This window comes from Terrapene carolina, unplaced genomic scaffold (genome assembly GCF_002925995.2).
Source record: "Terrapene carolina triunguis isolate 2854851 unplaced genomic scaffold, T_m_triunguis-2.0 Scaffold84, whole genome shotgun sequence".
Taxonomy (NCBI): Eukaryota; Metazoa; Chordata; order Testudines; family Emydidae; genus Terrapene; species Terrapene triunguis.
Genome location: NW_020664435.1, coordinates 42,115,883 through 42,129,158, shown reverse-complemented (window position 1 = coordinate 42,129,158; position 13,276 = coordinate 42,115,883). Strand labels below are relative to the sequence as shown.

The 13,276-nt window shown below is 38.5% G+C and overlaps 1 protein-coding gene across 1 annotated transcript in view; it reads left to right on the top strand.

The window, feature by feature from the left end:
- The window catches only part of PRTFDC1 (phosphoribosyl transferase domain containing 1), a 63,075-nt gene extending 50,259 nt beyond the window's left edge, over positions 1-12,816 (top strand). The window contains exons 4-9 of the mRNA XM_024216010.3: positions 1,144-1,209; positions 4,196-4,213; positions 7,793-7,875; positions 8,317-8,363; positions 10,703-10,779; positions 11,476-12,816. Coding sequence (XP_024071778.1) covers positions 1,144-1,209; positions 4,196-4,213; positions 7,793-7,875; positions 8,317-8,363; positions 10,703-10,779; positions 11,476-11,523 — 339 coding nt within the window. The 3' untranslated portion in view covers positions 11,524-12,816. The remainder of the gene's footprint in view (positions 1-1,143; positions 1,210-4,195; positions 4,214-7,792; positions 7,876-8,316; positions 8,364-10,702; positions 10,780-11,475) is intronic.
- Positions 12,817-13,276: the final 460 nt, after the last annotated feature.

Below are 13,276 nucleotides of genomic sequence, written 5' to 3'. Positions count from 1 at the left end.
AAATACTGGTTCTGCAGCTGTTTCTTAAAGTTAGAGTAACGCTCTCCCTAAAATTATGAAGTATTTGCTTAGTGCCTGTACTGACTTGGCAAAAACTATCAATTATTTTTATTTCTTACCTATTCTCTTTCTTTAATTGGGAAGAGTGTACTTCCTCAGCTGGCCTATTTGTTTTGGGGTGGGTTTTTTTTTTTTTTTTTTTTTTTACTTTAATCTGTGTTACTCATTTAAGACATCTGTGCACTTCCATCAAAAATTAATTTTCTGTCTGTTCTGATCGTGTGGTCCAGTCCTATTCTACTGATATTAGTGGGTTTTGATTAGACCTGCTCGAACAATTTCCATCTGAATGATTTTCTGATTAAAAATGCAGTTTCAACAAAAATCAAAATTTACCGTGGGATAATCAAAATGAAATGTTTTGTTTCAGGTCAGTTTGACCCGCATCAGAATATTCATTTTATTGAGTTGACCTGACACATTTCATTTGAATCCGTTAAAAAAGATTAAATTGCATTTCTCTATATGTATAGCGATTAAGAAACATGTAGACATGGATGTCTGTAAAATCAATGCATCCTTTTATTTTTCAAAATAAATTAAGTGCATTGGTTCTTAAATAGCCTACCACTCATCATGAGTAATACCTGTAGGTGCGTCCTATCTATATCCATAGTGATTCTGCAAATAAGAAAATGCACTACAGGTGTTTATCAAGTGATGATTTTCTCTTGTTTTTATTTCCCCTTTCTTATTGTAAGAGGTGCGTGTGGCACATTAAGGGCAAAGATACTGTTCCACACCTATCAGAATAAGAAAGAACGAACAGAGGAACATCACTTCTCTGAAAAAAAAATTAAATACCCTTAGTGCAGGTTTATATTGGTGAGAGCAGAAATATAAATAATGTCACATGCAGATAGAGACAAATTGAGAAAGGAATCTTCTATTAAGGAGAAGAATGTCAGGCCAAAAGAGACAAGCTTATATAATGATTCTGCCATATACTAGTGCTAAGACTTGACATAAAAATATTGGTAATTGGAATTAGAGGAGCCAAAGAATCCAAAACTATTTATTTTTTTCTGTTCTAACACTTACATAATTAAATACAATTTAAAAGTATTATCTTTCTTCTTTCAGAATGATCAGTCTACACAAGATATGCAGATAATAGGAGGAGAAGATCTTTCAAAGCTGACTGGAAAGGTTTGTTAATTTTAAATTGAAAATTAAGTAGTACATCAACTAAGAAGCTGTTGGAAAAAGAGGTCTGATTCTATATGGAAGAACACAATCTGTAATAGCTGTGCATTTGGAAATTTAACACTTTTATAGTTTAACCAATTCATTTAAATGAATGTGGTTTTATTTTATTTCTTGTTGTAAACAAGAAACGAAGTTCTGACCTGTTATATCTCTGTATACTTGTAATGGGATTGCAGGGGTATAACTGGGGCAGAATTTAGCCCATATTTCTGAATATTTGAAGATTCTAATATTTTGTTGAATTGTAAAAAAATTAATTGTGGGACTTGTAAGTTGCTTAACTGAATCAGATAGGATATTTTATTTCCAGTATTTGGCAATTTGAAGAGCATTCTGTATGACTGAGTTTCCTTTTCCACTATGGCTGAACATACTGATGATGAAAGAGAAATAGAGATTTGATTCATTGAAAAGACTGTTTTGATCCAGGCATAGCTATACAAAGCAGTACTTAAAGAGGAAGGAAGAATGATTTCATTACACAGATGGTCTATGTGGAAAATAGGCAGAAAAGTAAGCGTCACTGTGAATTAACGCAATGTAATACCCATTTTGTTATTTACACTAAAAAGGCAGTTATTCTTATATGAATTGGCATTCCATAACATCAGTTTCCTTTGTAAAACAGATTAAAATGTGGCATTAATCCGATCATTTATTTTGTTGTACTATCTCATATTGAGAAAAGAGAGTAGAAAACACAGTTAAAATAATACACTAATATTAAGTAGATTTTGGTGCAACTAGAACTTGAATGACAACGTACTATATTCTAAGATATTTTAATAGCAGATATGGCCTCAGTTTGCACTCACAATTCCAACTGGGTGGGAATTGTTCTCCAAATCAAGCCCTAAGTGTTAGTCATGTTCTTACCAAACATTATTTCATTTAGACTTTCTAGTTAATCCAGCATTAGAGATGCAGTTTTTCTGAGTGATGATTTTGTGTGTGTGTGTCTCCCCCCCGCCCCATTATAGGTGAGGCTGATAGGTTGCCTGACCTTTCCCATTTTAAGACCCAATTTTCAATTACTTATAACTTTGTACAAATTTTAACCATTCAGGCTGAAATTGTTCATGCTGAGAGAAACTTGTGGAGTGTGGAAGTGAAATTAAAACTCAGTGAGCCCAAAGTGGGAAAAAATGATTGGCTGTGCCAGGAGATTGGAATCAGGATGAGAAGCCTGAGGAGTGGAGACTGGGACTGGGTAGGCAATGAGAATGTGACTAGGACAAGGAGCCAGGAATGGAGAAGAGACAAGAATGGGACAAGGATGAGGCAGAAGAATCTGTGTCTCCTAGAACACACTTCCTTCCAGAGCCACTCTCCCCTTCCCCCTCCCCCGTTGGTTCCCAGCCAGTGGGAGTGCGGAACCTGTGCTCGGGGCAGCATGCGGAGCCCTGTGGCCCCCCCACCTAGGAGCCGGACCTGCTGCTGGCCGCTTCCGGGGCGCAGCGTGGTAGGGACTAGCCGACAGCACCACCGATGGGTCTTCTAATGGCCTGGTCAGCAGTGCTGACCAGAGCCGCTGTGACGCAGTGCCTTACATTCTGTGACCCAGCAGTGGGTCGCGACCCACAGTTTGAAAACCACTGGCTTAGCCAATACTCAGGGTCTTGCAGGTTGTTTCCATTAGGAGTAGAAATTGATAATAAAATTATGTATTTTTTGTTACACTGTTGTTTATTTACAGAGAATATACACTAAGTCCTGTTTCCCTGAAAGCAGTAAGAAATCTAACAATAGGAGTGAGTTTCTCTGCTTACAGTTAGAAGCCTCTTTCTAGCCAGCACTCTGCCAAAAAAAAAAATTCCCTCTTCACTCTCTCAGGGCAATATTATCAAGTACTTTTCTTGCCTCTTTAGCTTTTCTGCTGCCTTCTCTGTCTGCTTCTGCTGGCAGACACACCGATGCAATCAAACCAATTCCCCCCCATACACGTTATCAGACTCCCAGGAAACCCCTTAGCCTTCCTGGTCCAGCCACCCAAGCTTGCATGCAATTTAGTCCTTAGGCAATGGTTTTCCATTGTTTCAGCTATCACTAAAGAAATGGGCATTTAATTTTTCCCTCATTTAGCGTAAGTGCAAGATGACCTTCATGCCCAACAGCCTCATGCCAACCCCCAGCATAACAATAATGTATATGTGAAAGGGGGCAGAATTAAAGTTGCTAGCATTAAGGTTGGCTGTGCATTTCCTAACTCTTGGGTGCTTGACTTTTCAACCTTAACAATGTTCTTTTAACATAGTTTTTTATGTGTATTATCTATAGATGATGTATCAACTTAGATATAAAAATATAGTATGTTTGATATTTCTTAGAGCAGCCTTTCGTAATCCATACTTCTGTTATCTCAGTTACTAGACATTATAAACCTGAATGACCTCAGGTGACATGATTATATAAAGCTTGACATTTCTGAGGACAAAGGTTATGTGCCTTTTTTTTTTTTTTTTTTAAAGAAGATTAAAGCAAATTTGTGTTATGTTTAGGAGACTGGAAGCTTTCAAAGAGCAATTTCTCAGTGGTACATAGTGTTCAGAATATTTATCTTTGGATATATTCTGAACAGCCTACTACAGCTTTTGAGCACAATACTCCCAGTTGAATGTCTCCCATCTGATTGCACTACCTGCTGCTATACCCCTTCATACATAGATGACAAGTGCTGCTGCCTGTCACACAGTTGGGGAGGGCAATAGCCTGTGAATGCTGTGCCTGCAATTGGGACTGTCTCTTATTCAGGCCATAAAATAACAGGGAGGCTGTTTGTGCCCCACCTGTTGCACAGCTGCACAAGGGCCCTAATTTAGCTTTAACGTTTATTTTTTTTAAAATGCTTATTTATTTTAGTTAGCATGTATTATGATGCAGTTTGCATTACTTCCTGTATAACCGAGTTTCTTTTGTTTTGTTTCAGAGTGCGTTAATTGTGGAGGTAAGGTGGCTAGTCATATAATATTATACATAGATAATAAAGTCATAATTCTGTGGTCAACTTCTAAAATACTGTCAGTGATAATGTTCACCCTTCATGAGATGGGAGGGCAATAAAGAAAAGAAGCATTTTATTTGGGTGCTGACCCCTCCACCACCTTTGATAGGCTTACCAATGACACCATATTTGTGCTGCTCTCATTGGTTAGTGCAGGATCCAGTCTCGTGTGCCCAGCAATCTTCCTGGCTGCATCACCTGCTCTTTTTTTATTGATGGCGTCACAAATTGCTGCTTTCTTCTGCTAGTTGATCAGTAGTTTGGGGGAGAGTAGAGGCTGTCCTAAGCTCCCTGGCATGGCTTTGGGATGGAACTGGTAAAATGATATGGTCCTGGATATCCCTCACAGCTTCAGTGCTGTGTATGTCTTATTTACAGACTGGTTCACTTTGAAGTGCCCATGCCTGATTATCAGCACTGTGCATTCTGGAGTGTTCCATCATGCCAGCACTTCAAAGGAAAGTGGCTAGCCTGAAGCAATGATACTGAGAGGGAGAGGTGGTGGAAAGTAGATATCACTAGAAGGAACTGCAAAAGCTCTGTCTGTATCTGTAGTTATCTTTAAATGTAACATACACGTTAAAGGGAGAAAAGCCACATAGGCCATATCTGTGAACACATCAGTATGTGATTGGCATACCAGCTAAATCTGCCCATGAGGGGAAGAGTTGTGAGGGTAAGCAGCATGGAAGGTGACATGGGGAAGTTAATAGTGGGCAGGATTTTGAATTTGTCAGTGTGGAAGGAAAAATCAAAAAGTAAAGAGATCCATTGGTTGTTTGAATAATAAAGCAGGACCCTTGGTATTGTGTAGCACTTGTTTCTTCAGCAGTGATTTAACAGTCCACCCAACACTAGGGAACCACACATGGCCAGGCATGGCATTGCGGCTATCTCACTGTGCTAACACCCCCTGCCAACAGTCACTCCCGTGCTGTGGTGGTTTCTCTCTTAGTAGCCCATCCAGTCTGCCCTTCAGCCAGGTCACAGTCTTTGGTCCTCCCCATCCAGGGTCTCAGTTGTCCAAAATTAAAAGTCCAGAAATGAGAAATGCTTAACTATTCCTAATTCTCTTCCCTGTTTTGACAGGATCTCTCCCAGGCCTGCCTGCCTGGAGCACTTTCCCCTGCTGACTCAGGACCCTGCAGACCCTTCTTGTTCCCTGCTATCTCTACAGTTACAGTGGCAGTTTCCTGAGCTTCCCCTTTTTATTGCCACTTCCTGCTCTGAGCTTCCTGCCTTTATAGGAACCTCCCTCCAGCTCTGTCCCCATCTGGGCATTATCACTACTTAACTATGGGCTAGTCTACACTACCCGCCCGGATCGGCGGGTAGAAATCGATCGCTCGGGGATCGATTTATCGCGTCTCATCTAGACGGATAAATCGATCCCCGAATCGACGCGCGTACTCCCACCTCGTCAGGAGGAGTAAGCGCCGTCGACGGGGGAGCTGCGGCGGTCGATTTGCCGCCGTCCTCACAGCGGGGTAAGTCGAATAGGATATGTCGAATTCAGCTACGCTATTTGCGTAGCTGAATTTGCGTATCTTAAATCGATCCCCCCCAGTGTAGACCTAGCCTATGGCTCCTTTTTACACAGGAATTACCTGATTCCTCTCAGGTGAGGCCCATTCTGTAATCAGGTTGGTTTAGCCCCACAATCTCCTAAAGGATAAAAAAACATCTGCAGCAAATTATATTAAAATGTGGTAGCTGAGGAGTAGTGATAAGATTTTGCCAACTGAAATTGCACACCCACAGAGTTTAGTATCACCATCTGCTCGTCAAGCAATATTCAGTTACATAGCCATATACTCATGGATTAGGGAAACTCTGATACAATAGTATATGTGTCCATTCAGATGGCAGAGCACACTGCCATGAATATTTATATGCATTGCACTGTATGTCATGACTGGTTTACTGGCATGCTGGTTAGGGGGGAAGCTGTAGATATGATATATTATGATTTTGGAATAGCTTTCGCCTCAGTCCCACATGACAGTCTCATAAGCAAACTAGCGAAATACAGTCTAGATGAATTTATTATAAGGAGAGTAGATAACTGGTTGAAAAACCATACTCAGAGAGCAGTTATCACTGGTTCGCTGTCAAACTGGGAGGACATATTAAGTGGGATCCGACAGGAGTCTGCCCTTGGTCTGGTAGTATTGAATATTAATGTTAATGACTTGGATAATGGAGTGGAGAGTATGCATATAAAATTTGTGTATGACACCAAACTGGGAGGAGTTGCAAGCACTTTGGGGGATGGGATTAGAATTCAAAACAACTTTGACAAATTGGAGAATTCATCTGAAATCAACATGATGAAATTCAATAAAGTACAAAGTAATTTAGGAATGAAAATTAAAATAAATAGATATGAAATGGGGAATAACTGGCTATGTGGTAGCAATGCAGAAAAGGATCTGGGTGTTATAGTTGATCACAAATTGCCTATGAACCAACAATGTGATGCAGTTGTGAAAAAAGGTTCTTATTTTGGATGTCTTATCAGGAGTGTCATATGTAAAACAGAGAAGGTAATTGTCCCACTGTACTTGGCACTGGTGATGCCTCAGCTGGAGTACTATGTCCAATTCTGGGCACCACAGTTTTAAAAAGATGTGAACAAATTGGAGAGAATACAGAGGAGAGCAAAAAAAAAATGATAAAAGGTTTAGAAAAGCTGAGCTATGAGGAAGGGTAAAAAAAAATAGGCATGTTTAGTCTTACGAAAAAAAGACTAACAGGGAACCTGATAATAGTCTTCAAATATATTAAGGGTTGTTATAAAGAGGATGGTGATTCATTGTTATCCATATCCACTGAAGGTAGGGCAAGACATAAAGGTCTTCATCTCTAGCAAGGGAGTTTTAGGTTAGATATTAGGAAAAACTTTCTAACTATAAAGGTAGTTAAACTCTGGAATAGGCTTCCAAGGGAGATTGTGGAATCTCCATCTTTGGAAGTTTTTAAGAACAGATTATACCAACACCTTCAGAGAAGATCTAGATCTAGGTATTTTTGGTCCTGCCTTAGAGCAAGGAGCTGGACTAGATGACCTCTTGAGGTCCCTTCCAACCCTACATTTCTATGATTACATGACAAAATGCTTCTTAGGGCTAAATTCTGTCCTTGGATGCACAAGTGCTGAGATACTATGATCATGGGCTTGATATAAGAAATCTGATGGTTATGTATGTGCAGTGCCCACTGAAGTTAGCAGAATTCCCACTAGTGCATCCAAGGGCAGAATTTATCCCTTTACAGTAGAAAGCAGGCAATCCTCCAACCTGTTTGTATTTCTCTTAAATTGTATCCCTGTGGGGAAAGTGCCTGGTTCAAAGAATTGAACCGCTTCCCCAACCTTTTCCGGATATTACTCTCAGTACATTAGGGGAAGAAAACAAAACCATCATTTCCCCAGAAATAAAAATATGAAACCGTTCTAATTTTACTCAAGTTTCCTGTTCCATGATTATTTTTTCCATATTATATTTTTCATGTTTTGCAAAGGATATTATTGGAACTGGAAGGACTATGAAGGCTCTGCTTAATAACATAGAAAAATACAAGCCAAAGATGATTAAGGTAGCAAGGTGAGTAAAATATTCACAAAAGTCATGTTTAACTATTGAAAGAAAATAAATGGTTACTCTAATGGTGGCACAACATGATTTCCTGTGGAGGATCAAGTCTGATTTAGTCTTGTTGCACTACACTATCTTTCTGGGAGTACTACAGAGACAGCTGTCTGAGTCACTAAGGTGTGGGTGGAGAAGAGGAGAAGAAATGCTTTTGTACTGTTCTGCAGTGACCCCATTAGCCATTTCAAGAGTGGCACTGATGGACTTTGTAGGGAAGCATGCCCATCTCTTCTCTGCTAGGAGGACATTGATATTCTAGAGAGGCGAGGCAGAAATGGAGTGGGAATCCTTACAGTTCTGAGATATTTGGAGAAAATGAATATATTTTTAAATATAAGTTCTCCGGACAAATCCAACTTTTTATATAAAAAAATCTTTTTTTTTTTATGATAGTTTGTTGGTGAAAAGAACATCCCAACCTGGTGGGTACAGACCTGACTGTAAGTGCTTGTGAGAATTTTCTTTACATCATGATCCAATAAGCTAACATAATTCTAACAGTAGAATTGGATACTATTATACCACCACTGTGCAGGGTTTCAGCTTCTGCAGTAAGTAATCTCATGGCCAGTGAGACTAGGGACTGTATAGTCATGATACAGAGTGCTGCAGTTTGGAAGGTCTGACCTCATTAGTATACCCTGGCTACTAACACCCTAAACAGTTTTTTTCAGTCTGGTGTTCCCTGCTGAAAATTTTACAAGAAAATCATTAATTTACTTATGCCAAGCAAGTGCTTTCCCTTCTATCTTTGGTAACAGTGTGTGGATTAGCAAGTCCTTTTCTTCCCACCCCTCATTATGCCCTTAAAAGAGCCACCAGTTTCCTTCTAAGCTGAAAGTTATGTCTTTGTACCATTGTTATTTGCGAGCTATTGAGTTTGATGACAATAAGAAAACAATTTTGTTTTGTTAAATCAAGTATCCTTATTTAAAGGTTAGTTTGTTTATTTGATAGACAGTGATAATTATAAGTAACCTACCAAAAAAGCACAGGGTAGATTGGGCTTCTTTTTCTGATAATTTGTCCGCCCTTTGCTGCTCTGCTGTCAGTCAGCATGCACTTCTTAGAAATGCTTATATCACATTATGAATAATAAGGTCAATCAGGGGAAAGATGATAGAGGAGGAACCAAGCTACCGCCATGATAGGCTCTTTAGAGTAAATGACACAATGATAGGCATGTTGAGCTAAAATTTGAGAGAGCTGGATCTGCATGGAGAAGACCCACTAGCACTTGTTACTGAGGAGGGGAGTGGGTGTCTGTTTATTCAGGAAGAGAAGAAAGGGCGTCTGCCTGCACTGGGTAGATGGTGAAATGAGGAGATCTTGGAAAGAGGGTAGGTGAGTGTCTTCAGGGAGGGTGACGCTGTCCAGGGGAGGGTATTTGTTTGAAATTTAGGAGAGAGGGAGGCTATTGTGGGGTGAAAGGTGCTTGGAGGTCTGGCATGGACTCTGCACTAGGGAGAATGCATGTCTGCTGTGACCTGTGTTTCTAGCATAGTATCCTGGCCTGTGACCAAGTCATTCCACCCTGAGGCACTTTCTATACATCATTTTGGTTTCTTGACTCTTGATGTATGGAATTTGGGCCATGATATTAAGTATATGTTTCATGGGACTCACTATGGTTAAATATGTAAGTAAAATATAATCTTCAATAAGACACTTCCCTAAGGAAAAACTTAAACACGTATTTTAACATATTGTTTAAAAAGGTATGTACATATGACAGATTTCAAGTAAAAAGTAACAAGAAGCAGATATGATTAGTACAAACCCCAAGAGTACAAAACATTTGGGGTCACTGTCTCTTTACATCATCCCTAGTGCTTGTATCAGCTCTTCCAGTTAGCTATATTTGCTCTTCCAGAGGTAGTTTATCCATAGACATTAACAGGTGCAGGCCCTCTAGTTTGTGTATATGTAACGTTTGTATGCCCACCTATTTGTGTGTTTTGAAGATTCTGGATTTATTTTTTAGATTGTGAGCAATTTGGAGAAGGGTCTATATCTTCCTGTGTGGGGCTGATCCTGTACTAAATGCCACACTTACAAAGAATTACACTTGCGCTTAGCTTTAAGCATGTGAATAGTCTCGTTCACTTAATGTGTCTGTTCACATATTTAAATGTAGGCATGTGCTTTACTCGTTGCAGGACTGGGGTCTTAGTTTGTACAGCACCTGGCACATTTTTGGTGCTATTGTAATATAATATTTGCTGTTCCCAAAAGAGAATGCATAGACTCATATATAGGGCTATAAATTATTACCTATGGATTAGTCACTAAAAAGAATCTTTCTTTGTTTCCTCTGTAATGAAGTATAGATTGGCTTTACACATACATGCATGCTTAAGAAGCTGCAACCCAACTTGGACTGAACTTTTCTGCCTTGATTCTGGCTCCTTCCACAACTGGAACCACAGAGGGATATCCGACTTAGGGCAAGATACTAGGGGTACGAAATTGCAGTGTATTATGCCACTGATTTGACAACTGCCCCTGTGTATCACTTCCTCCCGCCTGTCGGCACAGATCATTCATGCTCCAGACCCAAATAATCTGTGGCATGGGGCCACAACTGACCAGAATTAAATCTCACATTAGTGATACTGATTTGTACCTGTCTAAGGGCCAAAAGATAACACAGCCAGAATTTGGCTCTCTATGTATATATTTTCTTGTTCAGAGAACTAGCACATTAAGTAGCTTAATTGTTTGTTTAATGGATATTTACTTATTTTTACATTGATACTATTTATTTTTCCCCATACAGATTATGGATTTGAAATTCCAAATTTGTTTGTGGTAGGTTATGCCTTAGACTACAACGAGCACTTCAGAGATCTAAACGTAAGTGTTTTCAGCTATAAACAAGATTTTTTTTTCAGTTTGTTGGAGCCTTGAAGAGTCTGTCATTTTCCTCTCCCTTGAGGCTTTATGTCATGGCCATGGTCCTTCCAGCAGAAGAGGACCAAATAGAACTCCCTTCAGAACCTCAGACACCATTCCTAGAGGAGTCATTGTTAAGCATTGTGAGCAATTCCTTCCTACCCCTTCTCTTGAAATCTCTTCCCCCCACCTCCCAAGAGCTGAATGAGTCACTTCTGCCACACTACCATCTTCTATGAGTTTGAAGAGTGAGGTCTTGTCTATACTAGGATTTTTCAGATCTGTAATTCCCAATAAGTGCAGCTCAAGCAGTGGAAGCTGTAATATAGGTACGGCTCAGATAGCTTAGGTGTTCTACTACTGTGTCTTCTATCCCTGTTCTCAGTGAATCAGTGATAAAAGAGGCCTGAGACTTGTCTAGCACTTCTACTGGTACTACCAGTGATGGAGGTTCACCAGTTGGGAATTACAGTCCAAAAATTCTTAGTGTAAATACAGCCTGAGAGATTGGGATCATGACTCAAATCTAGGTCTCTAAAGTGCAGAGTACTAATCACTAGACCATTTAGCTGGTCAAAAATCAAATATATTTCTAATTAAAGACAATTCAATAATGTAATTAATTATACTATTGCAATCTGTGTTGTGTTGTTTCAGCACATATGTGTTATCAATGACAACGGCAAAGGAAAATACAAAGTCTGAAGTAGTAGGGTCCAAGCCTGAAGATCTGTACATTCAGTGAACTGGAAATTTGACTACAATCCTTGAAACATCTCCCTGAAAACTAATTTAGTAGACTTATGTTTCTTTCATCTCAGTATAAAAAGTGGTTTCCTCTAAGGATAGTGACTTTGGTATTCAAAATTGAGTGCTCCTCTCTAAATATGAAGCATTGGGCTTTTAATGTATTGCAGGTTTTAAATACTAAAATTACAACATACTGTGTCTTGTGACTAATAACTTATCTACCTACAGACTTGTGAATACATCTTTTCTACATTTAGTGAGTCACTCTAAGTCACTTGTTATTTTTACAGTTTGTATACCTTGGAATGTCATATACAGTTGCTCAGCCATAACTTTACATTGTGTTTTAAATTTGATTTTTTAATACTGCAAAAATGTATTAACCAGAAAATTCAGCATCACTTTAGTTCAAATCAAATCCAACACTAATGTTCAGTGTTAATACATACACTGTTAGGTTTCAAATGAATGTGTGTGTTTGTGTATTTCTGACCACAATTATCTGCTCCATTAGAATATTTTGAACTCCAGTATGCAATGAATCTTAATGATGTTCTGAAATAAACTTTTACAGGACACTCTTGATTTGAACTTTCAAGATGAGATGATAATGGTGTGTCATATATGTATGGATGTATTCAAATGTGTTTAATATACTGAATTTTAATTGAAAGAAAACAATGGTGGTGAGGCTTCAGTTTCTAAACTGCGTCTTTTTATTTGCATGGGACATACGTCACAGAATGAACAAAATGTTTTCAAGGGCATATTTCCATAATTAAAAATAATAAAGTAGAAAAGTTTAATGTTTGCATGGCAGTTATTCCAATATAACTTTGGTTTTCATAACATTTTTAACAAAGTTAAGACATTTCTATAGTAAATTGTCCTATATAGGAATGCAGAAATGACTGTTTAGAAGAGTCCTACTATAAAAACAGTAAACATTTATAACAAAAACTCAATATCATAAAAAACAAGTCAGCATCATAAATATTGAAGACTCTAGAGACTTTCTCTTTTCCTTAAACAGCATTTTTGAAATAAGTTTGTTAATTTACCTGTTGTATTACTTTGAAAAATGTAATTATGTGCTGCATACAACTGTTCTCGATAACTTCCTGAAGGAAGCAAATGCCAAGTAAATAACTGTAACAACAACAGCTTTGTTCTGAACTGTATGAGGTATATTGTTATTAGGCTCTGGTTTTCTTTAAACTAATAAAGAAACAGTAAGAACACTTATTACATTACACAGTTGTTTATGATTTTTTCCTGCTTCAGTATTTTTGCACACCCGTTAACAGCCCTTTAAAAATTTGTATTTGGACTAGTAATCTAAACATACCCTATGTACATAAGAAAAGTTTATGCCACAGGTTATCTGGATAAAATCCAGTATGTTAATGATATGAAATAGTATAATCATAGGAATTACTGGGGGGTGGAAGGAAAATGCTTTAGCACATCCCCCTCCCTGCCTCAACAATTTGTTTATGTTCATATGGATTCTTGTTGAAAAAGGTTTTCCTGCATTTAATATCCTTGTTCAGTTTGCAAAAGAAAAGAAATCATACCCAGCTATTCCAAGGGGGAAAGTGGTAAAGGGAGTTGCATCTTATTTTATTCTATACATTTACTAGTATTGGGATATTTGATAGCTAAGCATGGTTAGGCTCAGTTCTAGAGTTACCATATTATGTAAAAT